At 34.5% G+C, this 24,049-nt stretch overlaps 1 protein-coding gene across 1 annotated transcript; it reads left to right on the top strand.

Moving 5' to 3' along the window:
• Positions 1-51: 51 nt before the first annotated feature.
• Positions 52-22,606, top strand: LOC128553519 (N-acetylglucosamine-6-sulfatase-like). The gene is made up of 11 exons (XM_053534699.1): positions 52-172; positions 550-753; positions 3,958-4,023; positions 6,004-6,102; positions 8,244-8,414; positions 9,727-9,809; positions 11,272-11,390; positions 11,991-12,094; positions 16,679-16,888; positions 17,753-17,863; positions 19,851-22,606. The coding sequence occupies exons 1-11, from the start codon at positions 119-121 to the stop codon at positions 20,010-20,012; spliced, it is 1,383 nt and encodes a 460-aa protein (XP_053390674.1). The 5' UTR covers positions 52-118; the 3' UTR covers positions 20,013-22,606.
• The last annotated feature ends 1,443 nt before the right edge of the window (positions 22,607-24,049 follow it).

The following is a 24,049-nucleotide window of genomic DNA, read 5'->3' as shown; positions in this document are numbered from 1 at the left end:
TATTCATTACTTATACTGTCTGAAATTACAGTAAAAGGGTAAATACTCGATCACAGTCATAGAAACAAATACATTACAAGTGAAGTCTTTTTCTTCTTTTTTTTTTTTGCAGATTCCAATGGCAAAGACAAAGAAATTGGTTGGGGATCAGGGAATAATATTTAACAATATGGTGAGTATGGCACCATCATTTTTTTTTTCTTTTCAGTGTACAGAAAGTGTTGAAAAGCAGCTGTCAGATACCGATATATGTAGTGAAAGTTTGAAGTTGAACAGGTACTGTAAAATAATTACAGAAAATATACATCATATCATATGGAAAATTATAGTAAAATATAGTTAGCACATATTTAGATCAAATCTAGCAGGCATTACAAAGCTTAAAATCTGTTTTAGTCTTTGCCAGTAGATCTGTAGTTTTTGAAAAAATGGTCAGGTGAGTTCCTATGGTCATGATAGGCAATGCAGAGATGACTCAGAACAATGTGGAGAAAAATTGTGAAACTGATAAATGCTTATGCAAATGTTATGCATCATTTTCTACTTTAGTTTACAACGAGTCCACTGTGTTGCCCAAGCAGGTCAAGTATATTCACTGGACGCTATGTACATAACCACAAAGCCTTGAACAACTCTGTCAGCGGTAACTGCAGCAGTCCAGCCTGGCAGCAGACACAGGAACCAAATGCTTTCCCAACACATCTGAAAGATAATGGATATGAGACTTTCTTTGCTGGGAAATATTTAAATCAGGTAAATAGTTCACAGTGCAACTTAGCTTACTAGTGTATGATGATGTTATGAAGACACAATTTAAAGTGACATTTGATCGGTCTTAAATGGAAAAAACACAATTGAGGGTTGACACATTCAAACTCTCCATATGACTACTTGAAACCAGTTTTCATCTATTAAAACCATTGTGTCTGAAAACAGAATAACACACTTCAGAGTTTTGGTGAAACAGCACATCTTCATATCTCAGAATATGTAAAAATCTATTTAAAAAAAGACACTTGTAAATTTTTACTTGAATTTTAAATTTGTGGTTAATTAGAAGAAACAGAAAATTTTACTTTTTGTTCATTCTGTATTTCCATATTCAAATATAAAAATCAAAATTTGAGGTGATAATCATTACCCCATGCTGGACATGATTGATTCTGCCTTTGTTGGATCTCATATTCCCGACGGTGTCCCGGTAAACCCCCGATAGTGAAGCTGAATCTACACTTTGATCCCGGTTTAGTCCCGGTCTGACACCGGGTATCCACGGTGATTGTCCGGCGTAAACCCGATTGATCCCGGTGTAATCCCGAGTGACCCGGGTCGTAGCCGCTAGTGCCCCGATGACCGCAGGTAGCATTCCATCATGCCGAAGACCAAGAAATCTGTTACCGTCGTAGGTCCGTGACGTCACCGTCGTGTGGCCGGAATTAGCCGACACACACCTGGTTAAATCAAAATTTGAGGTGATAATCATTACCCCATGCTGGACATGATTGATTCTGCCTTTGTTACCAGTGTGCAGTCTGATCAAGATCTGAACTGTTCGCCATTCAGTCAGTATCTTTTTGGTAAACACCCCTTTTAACAGTTAATGGTACTGTCCAAATTGAAAGATGGACAAGTTCATAATAGAACTTTAGCAGGATAAGGGTTAAATTGTTACATATAAAACAGAAATTCCCCATTTTGTTGTAATTTTAGCAGTACAGTTTTACTATGTAATTTTCTTGGCATTTCTATTTGAGGCATAAACTTAATTCCACTACTTGACTTAACTTTGAATCAATAAATATGAATGGGATACAGAGTAGAAATTTAAAAAAAATACTTTCTTCTGGGTCAGTGTCAGAATATCAAAAGAAATCCTCTGTATGTAGTGCTAAGAGCATTGTATCACAGTACATGTATAATTTAAGTTGATTGTTTTGCTGTATTCAACATAGTACAGCTAAAATCCTGACGTTTTACATCACAAAATTTTCACCAAATTTTTACTTTCGTATAATTTTATGTTCATTTACTGACAAAAAGTGTCTGATTTTGACATAAATTCAGAGGAAAAATTTATGTTTATTAAAATGTTAAATAAACTTTTTTTTTTATCTATTTCCATGCTGATCTGGTTCATTTTTAGCTCATCTGATTTTTGAAAAAAAATGATGAGTTATTGTCATCACTTGGTCGGCGTTGGCTTCAACGTTGCCTGGTTAAGTTTTATGTTTAGGTCAGATTTTCTCCTAAACTATCAAAGGTATTGCTTTGAAACTTTCAACACTTGTTCACCATCAATAGCTGACCCTGTACAGCAAGGAACATAACTCCATCCTGCTTTTTGCAAGAATAATGGCCCCTTTTGGACTTAGAAAATATCAGATTTCTTGGTTAAGTTTTATATTTAGGTCAGCTTTTCTCCTAAACTATCAAAGCTATTGCTTTAAAACTTGCAACACTTGTTCACCATCAATAGCTGACTATGAACAGCAAAAAACATAACTCCATCCTGCTTTTTGCAAGAATTATGGCCCATTTCGGATTTAGAAAATATCAGATTTCTTGGTTAAGTTTTATGTTTAGGTCAGCTTTTCTCCTAAACTATCAAAGCTATTGCTTTAAAACTTGCAACACTTGTTCACCATCAATAGCTGACTATGTACAGCAAGAAACATAACTCCATCCTGCTTTTTGCAAGAATTATGGGCCCTTTTGGACTTAGAAAATATCATAAAAACACACGGGTAGGACAATATTTCTGTTATACAGAGACAAAAAAATCAGATGAGCATCTCACCAGCAAGGCGGTGCTCTTGTTTTGTGTTTCGTGTTTATAGGCAGCAGACCAGATTGAAACTTAAGATTGTTTATAATAATTATGTGTTTATATATTAACTTCTTTGATAACGTTCTTATTGTTTGAGTCCACAGTCAGAGATAATGTTGAATGCATGTTTAGAATGATTTTTGTCATAAATTTAGCTAAGGAATTGGTATTCACAAGTAAAATATTGAAATTCATAATTTTTAAATGCTGCTCATTTTAAAACCTCCATCCAGGGCAGAACAACTGTTAAATAGTTGCATTTTGAGACCAGTCTAAATAGCGGCTATTTCATTGGTTAGTTCCAAGGATGTGCTCAGAATCAGCCAATCACGTGTACAAGTTTTGAGACTGGTCTTTGACCTGTGACCCTGAATTTTTGCTGTTAAACAGAATGAATTCTTGGTTTTCCACAAATCAAAGGTTTCAGATGGAAGATCAAATCAGTTGTCTCCAGTCTCTCTTGTTTCTTAACTGAATGCTAAGTTTAGATATTTTTAGATATGTTAAAATTATGAAATAAAGTGAAAGATGTTGGTAAATGGAAAAGTGATGGTTATTAAATACAGGGGCCACCACTGCCTTTATGTTCCTTTCAATAGCCTCAGCCACTGTATGTTCAAAGACAACTCAGGATCTAGAATTCTTTAGTGTGAGGAAGCTATCCAACTATCCAGCTACTTGTGGGAGGTTGTTGATTCTAACTTTAACTTACACCAGGTGCTGGACTGTGTTTGAAATAATATTTGAAATGGCACCTGTGGTTTTCCTCAAACATTACAGCTGGAAAGTTACCATGTGACATAACTAGTGTTGATATAACTTCAAAAACACAAGGAACAGTAAAAATTACAATTGTTTTGGAAAGTTATAACTATGTGAGCCGAACCATGAGAAACCAACATAGTGCATTGGCGGCCAGCATGGATCCAGACCAGCCTGCGGATCCATGCTGTTTGCTAACGCTTTCTCTAAATGCAATTAATCTTTGAAAGCGAACAGCATGGAACCTGACCAGACTGCGCAATGCGCAGGCTGGTCTTGATCCATGCTGGTCGCAAATGCACTATGTTGGTTTTCTCATGGTGCGGATCATGTTGTTGTTGTCTAACTTTTGCATTATATCTTTGCAGTATGGTTTCCCAGCAACAGGTGGGGTGGAGCATGTTCCTCCAGGGTGGGACAACTGGTATGGACTGGTAGGTAATTTGATGCTCTGTTGATTAGAAACGAATCACAAATTTGCATGTTTAAAATATGACTAAACACACTCACTATATCAATACCCAAGTGAAAGTTGCTGAAATATCAGTTCATGTCTTACATATATAGTAATATTATCTCTCTCCTTTTCTCTCTCTGTCTCCTTGACAGTGTTTTTTTTTTTGCGATATATGGCATTTTTGTGTCGATACGCCGTAAAAATAAAATCTAACTCACTCACTTGACAGTGTTTTAATTGCATTATAAATTTCTGAAACAACCAAACAGTCCACACATACAGTTTGCTGGAACAGCACAAAAACGTGTAAATATCACTTATATGCAGTACTATTCATTATTTATGAAAATGTGATACTGTAGAATCTGGTAAATAAGCATATACGCTTATAATAATTTTAGTGACACTTTTATGCGCCTATTTTTGATATGCACTTATACTTAAGCCCAAAACTATGTGCTTATATTTGATATGCACTTATAGACAAGCCGTATGTCATGTTATACTCCTTGCATGTGTAGCACTGATTCCAACATCTTTTGTAAAAGTCAACAATTTCTAATTTCTTTTCCCTAAACTGAAATTCTAGCATAAAACTGCTGTTATTGTCGCCTTTCTGGGGTGTTTTAACTGGAGAGAAAATGTGTGTTAACGGAGAGATTCTCGCGCTCACGTGCTGTTATAACACCTTTTTATATATGCGCGTTATTTAATGACGTTGAGGGATAATATATTCATTAACTTGGTTTTTACGCGTTTTATGCTAGAATAGCGTTAGCGCATGTTCTTTTCGTGTTATAACATCTTCTGAACCCCTCGGGAATCGTTGGTACCCTTGCCCTATTGGGCTCGGGTACCAACCAATCCCTCGGGATTCTGCAGATGTTGTAATACGAAAAAATATGCGTTATCCCTACATTGAAACCTAGAATAAGATTTACGTTTATGAGATATTTTATCCATAATTTTTCACAGATTTATACAAGTATGATAAACTGTAATGACAATGCAAACAACTTTTCTGGTATTCAAATTTACTGCAAACATGATTTAATATTGTGAACGATTAGCTTTTTACCAAACAAAAGACGTTACTAATAGACGCTAAAATCTTTTAACACCCATCGGCTATTCAGCAGGTAAAAACACAAGTCACCTGCATTCATGATTAACAACTACTAGTATCCCAGTATAATACTAGTAACGCTGTTGCATCTGTTGCCCCATGTGGTTCTGGGACAATCTGTGTATGAAAAGAATTGGAACCACTGCCTTACCCTTGCATGATCGTAAGAGGCAACTAATAGGGTCTTAACACTTGGTTTTGCAGTAACTCGGTGATTCCAGCAGGTATGCAAATTTTGATTCCATACCTTATGTTTTTATTTCGATGTAAATGAGACGTGGAACCAAAATTTGTAGTCCTGTTTGGCGCCATATAACCTATACTGTGTTGGAACGCCGTAAAACCCAAATAAATAAATAAATGTTTGTTTAATATTAATCGGGTATGCGTTTATTTTTGAGACAAAATGACGGTAAGGAAATGACATGCACTTATTATTCTATACAGAATAACAGTAAGGGTGTATGCGCTTACTTTTCATACTCACTTATAATCAAATACCGGTATGCGCTTATTTACTAGATTCTACAGTATATCTATGAAAACAGATGCAGCCAAAAAATCATTTTGACCTCAGACCTCAAGACATCATCATGTTGTATATATGTATTGAAATGCTTTATTTAGTTTTAGTGAAAAGAAAGTGAAATGTTAATTCTCTCTTAACAACAGTGGGCATATCAGCACTGAATTGTCTTATTGTAGAAAGCAAATCAGCTGGCTTGAACTTCTTAAAGCTGTATTTTGGTAAAAGTCAATTAAGCATATGTTGAATGCTAGCTTTGCTATATTTTATGTATCTATTGAATTCTAGTTTTGATATATTTCAAGGTTGGGAATTCTGTATACTACAATTATGCTTTGTCAGTAAATGGAAAAAGAGAGAAACATGGTGACCAGTACCCACAGGACTACCTAACAGATGTAATTGTAAGTTTCTTTTGTTTTCACATGGTTGTCTTACAAATGTGAAAGCAAATCTCTTGTTTTTAGCTCAGCTGAGCATCAAGTACTTGGGATGAGCTATTGTGATTACTCACCATCTGTCTATCCATCTGTCTGTCCATTGTTCGTTAATGAGCCGTGCCTTGAGAAAACCAACATAGTGGGTTTGCGACCAGCATGGATCCAGACCAGCCTGCGCATCCACGCAGTCTGGTCAGGATCCATGCTGTTCGCTAACGGTTTCTCTAACTGCAATAGATTTTGAAAGCGATCAGCATGGATCCTGACCAGACTGTGCAAATGCGCAGGCTGGTCTGGATCCATGCTGGTCGCAAACCCACTATGTTGGTTTTCTCATGGCATGGCTCATTTGTCTATCAACACTTTCCTTCAAACGACTTTTCCTCTAAAATTGTTTGATGGAAGTTGATAAAATTTGGCCTTGATGTTCCTTACATGGTCCTCTATCAAACTTGTTCAAAGAATTCCATTTGATGCAGAATTCTTGATGCCATGGCAACCAAAAGCAAAACAGTTTACAATCTTCTTCTCCTGGTCCCTACCAAAGTAGTTTGTTTTACGTAGATTGTTTAAGAAAACCATAAGACCCAAAGCTTAAATATTTAGCATGTAGCATTGTGTAGTGGTCATTTACCAGTTTTGTTCAAATCAAGCCCCTGGGGGTTAAAACTGGACCTGCCCAGGGGTTCACTTGTTTTATATAGACTTATGTTTTTACATAGACTTATGTATATTTTTTTTAAAAGCTTCTTCTATAAAACTGCAAGGCTCAGAACTTGGATATTAGCATGAAGCATTGTGTAATGTTTCTTTTAAAGCCAAATTCATTCTCCAGGGGTGTAAATTGGCCCTCCCAGGGGTTCACTTGTTTTACATAGATTTTATAAAGAAAAAACTTTTAAAAAGTCTCCTTTTCTAAATTATTTAGGCCTAAATTGTAGATATTTAGCATGTAGCATTGTGTAGTTGTCTTGTACCAAGTTGATTCAAATCATGCCCTTGGAGTCTAAAGTGGCCCTGCCTTGGGTTAACATATTTTACAGATATACTTATGTAAGAAAAATTGTAAAAATCTTCTTGTCTAAAACCATAATGCACTGAGCCTAGATATTTGGCATGTAGCATTGTGTAGTGGTCCTCTACTAAATTTGTTCAAATCATGTCCCTAGGATCAAATTGATACCACCTTAGGCGTTGACTTGTTTTGCATAGACTTATATTTGAAATACTTTAAAGGTACATTAAATCCAAATTTCATATTTAACAACATTAACAGTTACTTCATATAGTTTATGTAAAACATAAAATCAACATGTTTATATGTATTAACACTACTATGCATTAGGTCTAAAATAGTACACACTGTATACATGTATAGATAAACACAGTACACCACTAAAAAAACGGCTGTTTTTTTTAACACTAAACTGTTTCTACATGACATTCAGTTATGTAGCTCTGTATGCAAACTTAATTTATATATTTAGTAAAGTTAAATACATTTGATGAGGATTTTATACATTAATTTTGAGGTGAATATCAAGAGATAAGATATTTTAGTGAAAGATGGCCAGTGGGTATCTTTAAGAATTTTCTTGCCTAAAACCTAGAGCCCTGGAGCTATGATATTTGGCATAAAGCAATGTGGAGAGGTCCTCTACAATGAAATCATTTACCCATTTGACTTTGGAGAGCAGTATAGGGCCATCATGTTTAACACAACAATTTGAAACTTTCCAAATAATAAAGCTATAGTTGTAAACATTGCATTGTTGTCCATGCCAGAAATTTTTGCATATAAGCAAGTTTTTCAGAAACAACTGGATGCTTTCAAACTCCACAGAAATCTTTACCTTACAGAGCTGGTAGCATTACCCTAACTTACATAATTTGTCAGATACATTTTCCTTTTATGTTCACAGAGTGCTTGGGGTGAGCTATTTTGGTCACTCAGTGTCTGTCATCCATCCATTGTCAGGCCACACTTTTCTATAAACAACATCTAATCTAAAAACATTTGGTGGAAGTTGATGAAACTTGGCCTGGATGTTTCTTGGATGATGTCAAGCATTCGATAAAAGTGTTATTTTTTTGTGTTTTTGTAGCATAAAAGAGCTCGGCAGTTTCTAGATGATAGACATAAATGGTCTGACCCTTTCTTTATGATGTTGTCAACACCTGCATGCCATGCTCCCTTTACACCAGCTCCTCAACACAATAGCAGCTTCAGTAATATGACAGCTCCGAGAAATGGAAGTTACAATGTTAAAGCACAGGTTAGTAAATATTTATTGTTCCCCATATATATTAAAGGAGCATGCTTTCAGATGTAGACCATAGCATCAAAATGTTTTAAACATAATTATACTGTAATGTCTTCAGATTAGTCAGAACCATAAATCAATATTTTCTAACTTGATATAATTATCATTAATGCAGGTACATATATAATCAACATCAGATTTTTATTCCATGACAAGCATGGTAGCTTTGTTTACATATTGTAAAAGAAATGCTACCTACAGTTCCAAGAATTCTTTAAAAAAAATTTTTTTAGAGATTTTTGACATAATATATCTGGTGGCATGCTCCATTTAAGTGACCAAAGGCAACAAATAACTGGTATGGCCCCAGTACTGACTACAGTATGACCACAATAAATGGCAGAAATTTACAGTAAATACAACAGCAAGAGCTACTGTGTATTAAGCTTGCTTTTCTTGAGACCATTTTCTTTCTTACAGTATTTTTGATAAAGGTCAAACATATGCTTTCACTGTTATTCCTGGTTATTATGGAAGGTAACATCAATCAAAGACATTGATTTCAGCTTAACGTTTAATGACATTATTCAAAACTAAGTTATAGATTAAATTAACAAGTGCTCCTGGATTTTGCACCAGTACTTAGTTGTTTTCCACAAGACATTTTCAAGTTACTTAGACAAATCAGATGTATTGGACAAATTATTACTTCAGGAGAATTGTTTTCTGTCAAAATTATTAAGGCAACTGATTCGGAGCTGTTTGTTAGGAAATTGGAAAGACAAACTGGCCTTTCAGATTGGGAAATTCACCCTTGATTATTGCACATAATAGGCATTTCATTTAAACAGGGCCTATTTCTTTCTATTACTGAGATTTCAGTGGCTTCTCTTCAAAGATTAACTCACAACTTCCAAATTTATCAGATATATGCATAATTGCCAAATGAACAAAAAAATGTATGTTAGTAAAAATAATTTTGCAAAATCTTTTACTTCCTTTTTACATTTTATCCTGTAATGACAAAAATTCATGGATTTTAAATTTGAAATGAAAATATTATTGTTTGTGTTGGCATTTGATTTAATGGATTAATGAAGTTCTGCACAATAGAAATTATGGGAGTCCTTTATAGGCCTAATTGCTGTGTCTGTACAAGGCACAGGTGTGTAATCCTTCATAACAGACATCTCAGGCAGGTCTAATTTCATTACAAATGCTAAATCTGTAAAAGTAGTCCCCTGTGTAAAGTACTTATTTTATATAGTAAATTTTAATCAGTTAACAGTAGAATAAGTATATTATAAATACATTATTTTTTCAGAATAAACACTGGCTTATAGAGCAGACTGTTGTACCAATGCCAGATGATACTGTGAAAAGCTCAGATGAAATCTTTAGAAACCGGTAAGATTTTTTCATTTACAGATACAGTATGTGAAAGCAGTTTTGGAGATGTAGTATATTTGTGATAAATAAAGACAACACAATGTCATATGCTAACCCAAATAAAGTTTATTTCATGCTGCTTTTTATACTTGCCAGAACTGCAGTACACATTTTAGCTTGTTCAACATTTACATATACAATTGAGCCTGCCTTAAGGACTACCTGTTTGAAACAGTCACTTGCATTAAACAGCCAGTCAGCTAACTCCCCTGATTGAACTTTTGTTCTAGTTAAACCTTTAGCCTGCTGGCAGCGAGTAATTCTGCCTTTGCGAGCAGTGCAGACCAAGATCAGCCTGCACATCTGTGCAGGCTGATCATGGTCTGCACTGCTCGCTGTTCAGTCTGTAAATTTTCAGTGAACACCCCCTTGAATAATAAATGGTATTGCCTAAATTGAATGATAGACCAGTCCATTTTAAAAACTTAGCAGGGTAAGGGTTAAACTTGTCTTAAGCAGCGACCTGACTTAAGCAGTCAGACTGTGTTACTCCCTTGGCTGGCTGCTTAATTCAAGTATGACTGCATACTGAAATCTCATAAATCAGCATTATGTTTTAACTGATTGGAACCAGAGAAGCAAAAAATACTATCTCTGAAAGTTAAATATATGTTTCCTTGTTTACTCTGCATGTTAACCATGTAAAGAACTTTATACAGTGGAACCCTGGAACCGCTGATCGCTGGAAACCCTTCCTGTCTGAACTAAAATTTCACTCAAGAAATCTTGCCTTCTTATTTCATTGGAAAAATATCCCTGTAAACTGGACTTTTTATATTCTGGAAACCAAACAATTTTTTCAGACTGAGTCTATTAATTAAAAAAAAACAAAAACAACAGAATTACACCTGAAAACTAAACAATTTTAAAGGAAATCCAAATTTTTGCACTTGCCTGTTATCAGAATTTTACTCTATATGATAGCATATGTCCATTAAAACTTTAATGGTGTTGTGTCATTCAGTAACTAAACAAGATAAGGATTTAAAATGAATCATGTTGCTTGATCATTGTCTAACTATGTAATGTAGCACACATTCCCTTAACAAAACCCCTTAAAATGGAAGAACCCTTCCGAACCAAACTTTTACTCTGGTCGGAAGGCTGTTCAGTATAGAGGAGTTCCGCTGCATAATAATTACTATGAAGCCAGTGCTAAAGACATGTTTTGAACAGAGACCATTTGGCCCTAAAGATTACAGGTTGTGTTCTCCAGGTATGGTCTTTATATACAGGTTTGACTGCATACATGAAATGTCAAGAACAATTCATTTGAACATTCGAAAGATGGAATGCTTGAAGCTTTGAGCTGTTCTGCATGCTATATTATATAATATAGACATGTAGATGGAGAACCCTGCTCTCTGCAGATGGTATTGTGGAAAATACATTTTTTGCTGCATGTTGTGTATATTTATAGGTGGAGAACCCTGCTCTCCGTAGATGATATGGTGGAAGATATCCTGCAAACGCTAGATACTAAAGGGATTCTTGACAACACTTACGTATTCTTCTCCTCAGACAATGGATATCATTTAGGTTTGTTTTAAGTACTTCTAATTTTTTGTTATAGTACAGGAGTAAATGACAGTCTAAGTAATTATAATGTTATCAATTACTTTTTATAAGCCTGCTTCGAACTTGACTATTCCAAAAATAGCAAGATCTGTTCAACTCAACCAGTCCTCATATATGTATTATGTTGAAACTTCGCACAATGCTTCTCAGTCAGACCAAGTGAAATAATCAAGTTAGATAACTTCAGGTTGGATGTAATGTAAATTATTGCCCTTTTTCGATTTAGAAAATTCAGTTAAAGGTTTGTCTGCAGCTTTGAAGAAGTATCTCCATTACACTTGAAACTTCTTATCAAACATACTTAAAAATCCAAGTTAAAGAAATCTTGGTAGAAATTTGTCTTAGAAAATCTGGTTGACGTTTTGCATGCAAGTTGCAGTATATATTTAAGAAATTCATTGAGATTATTGTACAAAGTCATGCTCAGCTTCCTCACTACACTTCCACATGGTGTGAATGGGACTAATAGTTAATATTATTTAATGAAGTTTCCTTGTATACTTCTTTATTACAGTTTGACTGTTTTCATGTTACAGTTTACACCTAAATACTTCTTTCCAGGTCAGTTTGGTTTACCATATGATAAAAGGCAGCTGTATGACTTTGATATCCGAGTACCACTGATGGTGAGAGGACCAGGTATAAAACCTGCAACTTTTTCTGATGTAAATATTCCACTTTTTATTTCTTTTCGTTGTTTATGTATTAGTACCACTTAACTGCAGATGGAGTGAAAAATTACCAAGTCCTCATATTTATATTCACAGTTCAGTGGAAAAATATTTATCTTTGCTTTGGAAAAGAAACTGCAAAAGATTTAAGGTAAAGTGAGCACAAAGTGCTCAAGGTGAGCTATTGTGATAACTCTGTATCCGTAATGGTGTGTCATCTTGCGTCATCAACAATTTGACTGTCAACACTCTAGAGGTCACAATTTTAGCTCAGTCTTAATGGAAGTTTGTCAGAATGTTAACCTCAATGAAATCTCAAACAATTTTGTTACTGGGTCAATTGGGATCAAGAACTAGGTCACTTAGTCAATTAATAGGAAAACCTTGTTAACACTCTAGAGTCCATATTTCCTACCTAATCTTTATGGAACTTTTTCAGAATGTCTGTCTCTATTAAATCTATTACAATTTTAGAAGTGGGTTAACTGAGATAAAAATCTAGTTCACAAGCTCAAATCATAGAAAACCTTGTTTACAATAGAAGCCACATTTTCTGTTTGATCTTCTTAGAAAAATTCTGTTAACTAGAGGCCACATTTTGAGTTTGATCTTCTTGAATCTTTGTCAGAATATTTGTCTCTATGAAATCTTGATGAAATTTAAACCTTGATTACTTACGGCGAGAAACTAGGTTACTAGGCCAAATGATAGAAAAAGCTTGTTTACACTCAAGAGGTCAATTTTTCTATTTGACCATCACTATTCTGTGTCAGAATGATTGTCCCTATGAAATCTAGGTCAAGTTCAAACCTTGGTTACCCGGGGTCACTAGATCAAGTCATAGAAAAAGATTGTTCACACTCTGGAGGTCACATTTACTACTTTATCTTCATAGAACTCTGTCAGAACGTTTGTCTCTTCAAAATCTTAATCAGATCAAACACTGCTTTACCTGAGGTTTTAAACTAGGTCTCTTGGTTGAATCATAGAAAAACCTTGTAAACATTATAGTGGCCATATATGTTTGCCTCTATGAAATCTTGGTCACATTTAATTCTTTGATATCTGGATCAAAAACTTGGTCACTGGGTGAAATCATTGAAAAACATGGATAGCACTAGAAAGGTCACTTTTTCTGCCTGATCTTCATGAGGCTTTGTAGGAATTTTTGTTTGTTTAAAATCTTGGTTAATTTGTAGCTGGGGTCACTTGGGGAAAAAACTAGGGTCATTAGGTCAAATCATAGAAAAACTTTGTTAGCACTTCAGATGCCACTTGAACATCTTGATCATCATAACTTTTAGCAAGACCGTTTGTCTGTACGAAATCTAGGTCAAATACAAAAGTGGGGTACCTTAGGTCAAAAAGTATGTCACTAGGCCAAATCATTGAAAAACTTGGCTAATGATCTACCTGATTTACATGAAACATGTTCAAAATACATTATGAATGTATTATGATGTATTTGTCCTTTTGAAATTTAAGCAAAATTAGATACTAGGTTATCTGGGTTAAGAACTAGGTCAGATGAGCCATACAGGGCCTTAAGGGCTCTCTTGTTTTATTGTCTGACAGGTCTAGTCCATATCTTCTTAACCTTTTTAAGGACATTGACAGATGTTTAGCCTGTCAAGATAATGTTCTGATTGTGCTGAGCTAAAGTCATTTTATGCAAGTCCGGTTTTATCATATACATAGCATGAACGTGACTGGTAAAAAGTTGTTGTTTGTTCTACTTCTTTGACAGTGTTTGACAATGTTTCAACACAGTTTGGTGCCCTGGCCATTATATGAATTAAGTAAGTTCAAAATTGAATAATGTAATCAGTAATTACAAAATGTAATCATGATTACTTATGTCAAATAGTCTGTAATTTAATCATAACTTTACAAAACATTAATACAAGCAGTAATTGTAGTTTAAAGGCACTGGCCTCCAGATCGTTCGAAAAAGATTTTTTTTAGATACTGTGAAATCATTAATATTCGTTGGGGACTAATTTTCATGGATTTTGTGGTTGAGTCAATCCATGAAATGTAATCCCAACGAACAAGTTAAATTCCCATTCATTTTATGTTCAAAAGCTGAAATCCACGACTTCATATCCCCACGAAATTGCTGTTTTGACCAAAACCACGAAATTTCATGCCCACAAAATTAAATGATTTTACAGTATCTGGAAATTAATGCTACATTTCTTAAGAATGTTCAAGATCTTCTTGAATCTTTGTCAGAATATTTGTCTCTATGAAATCTTGATGAAATTTAAACCTTGATTACTTACGGCGAGAAACTAGGTTACTAGGCCAAATGATAGAAAAAGCTTGTTTACACTCAAGAGGTCAATTTTTCTATTTGACCATCACTATTCTGTGTCAGAATGATTGTCCCTATGAAATCTAGGTCAAGTTCAAACCTTGGTTACCCGGGGTCACTAGATCAAGTCATAGAAAAAGATTGTTCACACCCTGGAGGTCACATTTACTACTTTATCTTCATAGAACTCTGTCAGAACGTTTGTCTCTTCAAAATCTTAATCAGATCAAACACTGCTTTACCTGAGGTTTTAAACTAGGTCTCTTGGTTGAATCATAGAAAAACCTTGTAAACATTATAGTGGCCATATATGTTTGCCTCTATGAAATCTTGGTCACATTTAATTCTTTGATATCTGGATCAAAAACTAGGTCACTAGATCAAATTATTAAAAAACATTGATAGCACTAGAAAGGTCACTTTTTCTGCCTCATCTTCTTGAGGCTTTGTAGGAATTTTTGTTTGTTTAAAATCTTGGTTAATTTGTAGCTGGGGTCACTTGGGGAAAAAACTAGGGTCATTAGGTCAAATCATAGAAAAACTTTGTTAGCACTTCAGATGCCACTTGAACATCTTGATCATCATAACTTTTAGCAAGACCGTTTGTCTGTACGAAATCTAGGTCAAATACAAAAGTGGGGTACCTTAGGTCAAAAAGTATGTCACTAGGCCAAATCATTGAAAAACTTGGCTAATGATCTACCTGATTTACATGAAACATGTTCAAAATACATTATGAATGTATTATGATGTATTTGTCCTTTTGAAATTTAAGCAAAATTAGATACTAGGTTATCTGGGTTAAGAACTAGGTCAGATGAGCCATACAGGGCCTTAAGGGCCCTCTTGTTTTATTGTCTGTAAGGTCTAGTCCATATCTTCTTAACCTTTTTAAGGACATTGACAGATGTTTAGCCTGTCAAGATAATGTTCTGATTGTGCTGAGCTAAAGTCATTTTATGCAAGTCCTGTTTTATCATATACATAGCATAAACGTGTCTGGTAAAAAGTTGTTGTTTGTTCTACTTCTTTGACAGTGTTTGACAATGTTTCAACACAGTTTGGTGCCCTGGCCATTATATGAATTAAGTAAGTTCAAAATTGAATAATGTAATCAGTAATTACAAAATGTAATCATGATTACTTATGTCAAATAGTCTGTAATTTAATCATAACTTTACAAAACATTAATACAATCGGTAATTGTAGTTTAGAGGCACTGGCCTCCAGATCGTTTGAAAAAGATTTTGTTTAGATACTGTGAAATCATTAATATTCGTTGGGGACTAATTTTCATGGATTTTGTGGTTGAGTCAATCCATGAAATGTAATCCCAACGAACAAGTTAAATTCCCATTCATTTTATGTTCAAAAGCTGAAATCCACGACTTCATATCCCCACGAAATTGCTGTTTTGACCAAAACCACGAAATTTCATGCCCACAAAATTAAATGATTTTACAGTATCTGGAAATTAATGCTACATTTCTTAAGAATGCTTTGAAACTTAATTACTGACAGACTATATGATATGGAAAACACATGAGAATTAGTTGTTTTTACTACTTTTTACTATGAAAATCGAAAAGTGTTTGTAACGCTTTACTCGAGGTAAACTGCCTCGATTATAAATATCTATATTTAACACACGTTGAACACTAAATCCTCCATAGCGCTGTTTGTAGCAACAGCAGAAAACCTTTCTATTAGCGTGGCGGTCCGGGTTTGATTCCTGATGAGGTAATCTTTTTTTCTTCTTTTGGCATTTTTAAAATAGTTTAGAAAATGACCAGACTTCAGTTTGAAAGAAAGATAATTTTTTTGCCAAAATCTGGAGGTCAGTGCCTTTAATTAATTACAACTGTCATATAATCAAGACATGTCTGTTCAAGGTCACAACTCAGGTCAAAGATTTGAGTAACATATTCCATGTCTACATCTTCTAAACCTTATGAAGGTCATTTATGAACCTTGGGTTGAATATTTATCCTGTCAAGATGTTCAAAGTGTGCTAGCCAAAGATCGTTAAACTGAAAATTCAAACCTTTGGTTATGCTTCATTTTTGTGCCTCTCACTTAATAAGACCAGAGTTATTACCCTTGACTTGTCAGAAATCTGCGAAAGAAACTTGCAGTACCTAATATGGATCACAGTTGTAACATCTTATTTTCATGTGTTGAAGAAATGATATTCTTCTATTTAAGTAACTGACATCCAAGTTACATATTTTTTACCTATAATTTTTTTCCCCCTTTCACAGGAGGCTGTATCAAATATTGACCTTGCACCAACGTTTCTCAGCCTTGCGGGTTCTATTATGCCAGGGGCAGATGGTGTCAGTTTTAAAGACATACTTCACCCGCAGGACAATGGAACAAAACCAGTACGAGGAACTTTTCTGGTAGAGCATACTGGTGAATATTCAGAAACTATCAAAGGTTGTCCTCAGTACACAGGGCAGAATATGAATGTAAGTTAGTTTTTTTTCCTTTATGTTTTCCAGTTACATTTTCAAACTGGAATACTTTGAAATTAGTTCCATTGACAAAAATTTCATGCTTTGGACAAAACGGCTTTTTGCCTGGATATAAATTTTTGGAATTCAGATTCAAGGATTAAATAAATAGGAATTTTAGTTGTTCATTGGGAAACCATGAAATCCCAGAAAATTATTCACCTAGCAGTATTATTGATTTCATCAGTACTGAGCCTCTGTGGCTGTGTGGTTAAAAGCAATGTCTTTAATAACGTGCCCGTTATGGGCAAACTGTTGGTGCAAAACCTTGCAGGGGATGTAGACATCTTTCATGTAGGAGAGATCCAGTTTACTTATGGAAGGCTGATAGTTCTACTGTTTTAATGGTTCCCTTCTAGATCTGAAGTAATGTTTGGAGTAGACAATTGAAATTTTTCTTCACCATAAAAGCTGGAAAGTATCCAAAATTATGTTTTTATGCTCCCCAAAGGGGAGAGAACTCAGTAATACAATTTGTTGGTGTCTTATTTTCATAGATTTTGTAGTTAGTTTAAATCACTTAATTAAATTCTATGGAATTAACAAAGTGGACCTTATAATTCTAGACATTTAATCTATTCTATTTACATTATGTTTAAACTTTCATATCCACCAGTTCAAGTCCACATGGAATAGCCATTTTGACCAAAAACAAGGAAATTAAATAATTTCATTGTGTTTTCTATGTTTTGAAAAAAATTGACAAATCTGGTGGCATGCCTCTTTAAAACATGACACTAATGCTTACCGAACAAAGACAAAAAACTTTTAAGTTTCTTCTTCATCTTTATAATGTAGAATTTTATTGATTGTTTTCAGAACTGCAATAACCATTGTGTTTGCGAGGATTCTAAGAATAACACATTTGCTTGTATAGTACAAATTAGCAAGATGGAGAACATGAAATACTGCGAATTTATTGATTTACAGGTCAGTATACTTGCTTTGTGACAAAGTTTTCATTGCGAGAGATGTGATATTATCCCTGTCAGTTTTATTTCACCAATGGATATCTACCAGCTTTATTTGCACTGTGAAAATTTTGTACCTGATAGTTGTTTATGTTTACATAATGCTGCTTAGCACAGCTTCAAATATCTCAATTTTCCTCTTCTTTATAAATACCGTCTGAAATAAAATGAGCCGTGCCATGAGAAAACCGACATAGTGCATTTGCAACCAGCATGGATCCTGACCTGTCTGGTCAGGATCCATGCTGTTTGCTAATGGTTTCTCAAATTGCAATAGGCTTTGAAAGCGAACAGCATGGATCCTGACCAGACTGTGTGGATGTGCAGGCTGGTCTGGATCCATGCTGGTTGCAAATGCACTATGTGGGTTTTCTCATGGAGCGGCTCATTAATGGTCGCAGCAAAGCTGAGCAAGCTGTCCCATTTCAAAATCTTAGGTTTATAGAAACTGACATTTTAAACCTTTACCTTGCTAAATTTCTATAATGAACTTGTCCATCTCCCAATTTGGCAAACAGGGAACAGGTGCAGATCATGATCAGACTGCACGAATGTGCATGCTGGTCATGATCTACACTGGTCGCAAAGGCAGAATCGATCATGTCTAGCATGATAAGGGTTAAAATCAGTAGACATAAATTATGTTTTACCTGATAGATCAGTATGATTACTGAATAATTGTTAAAAATAGATGTATTTCTGTATAATGTAAAATGTATGTCTTTTTAAGGGGAGAAATAGTGTCTGTTACTACAGTCAGCTTTTCAGTTAGGCAATTTACAGAATATAAACAGTCAAATCAAAGGTCAATCAAGTAAACTACATTCTAAAAGTACACTTTTAACACTTTCATCAGCAAGACAAAATTCAAGGCACAATTAGTCAGTTTGTGTATAAATTTTGTTTGTTATATGCATATAAGCTTATAAGGATATCCACATATAATAAAAAAAATTGGGAGTTTGCTTTAACCAGAGTTTATTGTATTCAAGCCACTTATGAATACTGGAGATGAATAATGTAGCTGACTTCACTTGTCCCTTACTGCAGTATTTTGAAACCCTTCAAGAGCTGAAGAATTCTTTCATGTAAGGAAATGTTTTAGCTGGCTTACAGAAGTTTGGTAGTTCTACCCAGGTGCCTGCCAGTGTCTGGAATAATGTCTATAGGGGCTGCTAGGGTGCCCAACCTCCATAAAACCTAGAAAGTTACTATAAGACTATGGTTATGTTGGTACAGCTTAAACTTAACAAAATAAACAAACAAAGTAACAGTCCAAAGACACACCTTTAGCAAAAATATATATTACAGGAAGTCAGTCTTCAGTATTTCATATTATTTTGACTTAAGACTTGAGAAAGGGCCTCTAAAGAGTGTTTAAGATTTTGAATCTCTTGTTACTTGGTTCAAGCCTTATTTTGGGTGAATATTTTTGTGTTTAAAAAAACATCTAGCAGATTAATGAATGGAAGGTAGCCCAGGTGAATTCTTACATAACGCATGAACACAGCACTTGCACTCTGTATTAGCTGTTGTGATTATTGCTTAAAGTAACAAGGGTCTATATGTGATAAGAATGGAAACTCCCACAGCGATTGTTCTATTCTTTTGAAAATATTGTTACGTAAAATTGTATAGCTGAAAAATTTAAGAATGTTGTTGGCTTCCTTGTCTAAAACAGCCATACATTGCCTATGGCAACTGTTACTTGACAAGACATGTAGATTTAATCTGTTGTTAATGAGTATATGAGCCACACCATGAGAAAGCCAACATAGTGGCTTTGCGCATCCGTGCAGTCTGGTCAGGATCCATGCTGTTCGCAAACGGTTTCTTTAATTGCAATTGGCTTTGAAAGCGAACAGCATAGATCCTGAGCAGACTGCGGGTCGCAAAGCCACTATGTTGGTTTTCTCATGGTGCAACTAATATTATTTCTGTTACAGAATTCTGTAGAGATTTATGACTTGAAATCAGATCCAGCAGAACTGAACAATTTATACCAAACATGGCAGACAACCGACCCAAAGAAGATTGCATCTCTTGAACGACAGTTACAGTACCTAGCAACATGTTCAGGAGAAGCATGCCACAGTGTTCCTACCTAGTGCTACACATATTGTACAGTTATATGACTTGTAATGCTCATTTACCAAAAAATCTAATACAAAATTCCTGGTGTTCACACCCTGTGGTGGAAAACGCTGGTCTGGTGTAATAAAACTTTAGTTTGAAGACCAGTTTAAAAAGTCAGCATCTGATTGGTTGATTTTGAACTTAATCTTACAACTGACCAATGGGAATGCTGCAGTCATAGACTGGTTCCCAGATTCTTTTCCTATAATCTTTGAACCAGATTATACTTGTGAATAAGCTAAGGCATTGGTTGTAAGTTTAAATTGTCACAAAAACAGCACAGTCTGTTGTTGTTGTTATACTGTGATATATTGAGTCAGTTATTGTGTTAAACACATTCCTTGAATATATCATTATATTTTTATATTGTTGAATTATATATCAGCTTAAAGGTATGTAGCGCAGTAAATAGTGCACATTTTTATCAAAAAAGGGGTTAATTGCTTTTTTATGTCAGTGCAGTTATCGTCTTTTTGCACTTTGGTAACAATTTGTTTTTTTAAGTTCATATTTTTTAAAATTATTTTAACTGAAATATATCCTTTTTACTTATTTTACATGTACAAATTCATGACATATTGTTTGAGCTGGAAAAAGTAAAGAAAGGTCTTTAGAATGTATAGACTTCTTTTGCATTTTGATTTGAAAGGTTGTTTGTTTTTCTGATTTTGTATAAAACCATTATGGAAATATAATATTTGTCAGTGACAGAAACTGTCTAAAAATAGTTTTTGATTTGCAATAAACTCGCAGGAAACAACGTTGAAACAGAGAGTTTTTGAGATGTTATTTGTCATTATGTTTCAGGAAACCACTGAAAAACATGAAATAACTTGTCATAAAAGCTTGATTTGCAATTTTCAGTTTTGTTTTAAGCTCTGTTATGAGAAAATTAATGTGGTTTTTTGCAACATTGTTTACATTAACAGCCCTGTAAAAGTTACCAAAGAATACCATTATCAGAAAACTACATTATACTCAAATCATTACAGCTTTCATTTAGATGCTTTTTTTTTTAAAGTACTGGTATTATTGTACAGAACGTAATTGTTTATAATATACATTTGTATCACCTTACTATTTTACCTCAATTTTAAATTTGTAACATTTTGTATGGACTGTAAAAGATTTCACCTTTTTGTATGGAGTAGAATCATTATATACTTTTGGTACGCTGCATTTCAGGCAGTTCAAACCCAGCTTCAGTCACAACCATTCAGTCACTAAATACTCCAGTTATTTACTAGTTCAGATACTTACCTTCTACTTGAATGAACTGAAAATTAGATAGTAAACCTTTAAAAATATATTTCCAATGTCATGTTATAAAACAACTTACTGAATAGCTTTGGTCTTAGAACTGGTTGCAAGTAGTTATGAATACTGACCAGCAAGACGTTCAGTAAGTGTGTAAGGATTGTCAAAAATTGTTGCAAAGCTATATATCCACCTTACACATAAATGTGAAATATGGGGTAGGTACAGTATTTATCAATGTACTGTATTTGAAACTTATTCTTCTTTTAACTGCATGATAATGAATCTCTACGTATAGTCAAATTATTTTAATCACGATTTGATAATTTCACAATTTAGTTGAATTGATTGCTTTATTCTGTTCAGTTTTACATTTTTATAAATGTAACATGAAATTGTTCTTTTTTCATAAAAAAAAAAACAATGTTTAAAGGGACTTCCCAAAAGACTGATATCAAAATATCATAACTTTTAGGAACCATTTGAAATATTAGTTGAGCAGTATAAATCAAAAATGAAAAATAATTTAGTTTATATTTTTGTTGTACGGTGAAATCATTAATATTCCTGGAGGAACTACTTTCATGGATTTCGGGGTTGCATCAGTCCACGAATTAAATCTCAGCATACAAAGTTCCTTTTCTTCTATCTTTAAAAGCGAAAATTGGTGAATTCATATCCCAATGAAACAGCAGTTTTTGGCAAAATTACTAAATTTTATACCCACAAAATTGAATGATGTCACAGTATACTATGATGAAATCCTAAAATTATTCAAATTTCGACATTGCTCTATCCAGTGACATACTATACATGATTCACTATAATGACTTACCATATCATGATTCTCTATGCATCTTACAGCTTCATTAGTATGTTGAAAATATCAAATGAATCTCCCTGTATCACCCTTTTTAAAGTCTCCGTCAATATCTGCTGATATAAAAAGCTGCGATCTATTGACATTTTTAATCAGTTTAAAGAGTTAGATATTTCATTACAGAAACGTACATGAGCTAGCGTTTGCTGCATATCAAAATAGAGATGAAACAAACTATTAAATAGTTTTGCAATACGTTATGCATGTTGAGTTTAAACTTTGTATATTTTGTCCGCTAATAAAATATGTCCTGCTTTAAAATGTACTATGTTTTACATCTATCACAAGGCAGAATCAATCGTGTCCAGCATGTGTAGTAGATTATTGTTCAGATTTTCAAATATGAATGAGAGCATAATATGTCTTTTGATTGTATTAGTGATGTTTTTAAGTTTGTAAAAAAAATAGTAGTAAAATCTTATTATTTGGCATGTGTATAGCTTTATTTTACCATTATTTGATTTTTACACAGCTTTCAACACAGGATAGGCAAGTTTTAGAGAAAATGTTACCAAAAAAAGAATGTTTTCTGTTACTTTTACTCAGTGTTTACTGAGAAGAATAAAATTGGAGACAAACGTATTTTTGTGTTAATTGTTCTGGTATAAAAAACAATAATCAAAGAAACTTAATCGAAGAATTGTTGTTAAGCAAGTAAATATTCAGGTCCAAAGAAGGTGTATAGAGACCTCCTTTAAGGTAAATAGTTTTGCAAAATAATGGGGTGGTGGTGGAAGAGGGGGGTGCTTATCCTTGTCCAAAGTCTTTCCATCTGTCTGGATGTCCAAATTTGTTAAGCATACATCTTAAAAAGTACTTAGTCAAAAATATACCTTAAGGGTCAAAAAGTTTGTGTATCCAAAAACGTATTTGCTGTGGAGTTGTGAAACTGTAAAGGAATGTTGTTGTTAGCATGTGAAATTATGCACCTTGGGATCTATTTGGGATTGACCTCCCCACTACCCCTGTGTGTGCCAAATTAAATACATTGTAATTGTTTGTTCCATAATTTTTTGTTTCTTGATGATGTTTTATGGTATCCATACCTATCCCCCTGATGACTCACACCCACAACCCATGGTAATATGAAAGCTTAATCTTGCATTGACAACTAGTGACGAATGGTGGTACAGTGACAGGAAGTGGGGGTACCAGTGTTCTATGGACACTCATGTAATTGTTAGCTCTATTCTACTCATCCTGGCGTCGGTGTCGGCATCGGCGTCACACCTTGGTTAAGTTTTTGCATGCAAGTACATACAGCTATCATTTAAAGGCATATAGCTTTGAAACTTATTATTATGCCCCCCTTTGAAGAAGGAGGGGTATATTGTTTTGCAGATGTCGGTCGGTAGGTCGGTCGGTCGGAATGTAGACCAATCCGTTTCCGGATGGTAACTCAAGAACGCTTGAGCCTAGGATCATGAAAGTTGATAGGGAGGTTGGTCATCACCAGCAGATGACCCCTATTAATTTTGAGGTCTGTTTGTCAAAGGTCAAGGTCACAGTGACCCTGAATAGTTAAATGGTTTCCGGATGATAACTCAATAACACTTGGGCTTAGGATCATGAAAGTTGATAGGGAGGTTGATCATGACCAGCAGATGACCCCTATTGATTTTGAGGTCAGTATGTTAAAGGTCAAGGTCACAGTGACCATGAACAGTTAAATGGTTTCCGGATGATAACTCAAGAACACTTAGGCCTAGGGTCATGAAAGTTTATAGGGAGGTTGGTCATGACCAGCAGATTACCCCTATTGATTTTGAGGTCAGTATGTCAAAGGTCAAGGACACAGTGAACAGGAACAGGAAAATGGTTTCTGGGCAATAACTCAAGAACGCTTGGGCCTAGTTTCAGGAAAATTTATAG

This window comes from Mercenaria mercenaria, unplaced genomic scaffold (assembly GCF_021730395.1).
Source record: "Mercenaria mercenaria strain notata unplaced genomic scaffold, MADL_Memer_1 contig_3913, whole genome shotgun sequence".
Lineage (NCBI taxonomy): Eukaryota > Metazoa > Mollusca > Bivalvia > Venerida > Veneridae > Mercenaria > Mercenaria mercenaria.
Note: the sequence above shows the minus strand (reverse complement) of the source record. Positions and strands in the feature narration are given on the sequence as shown.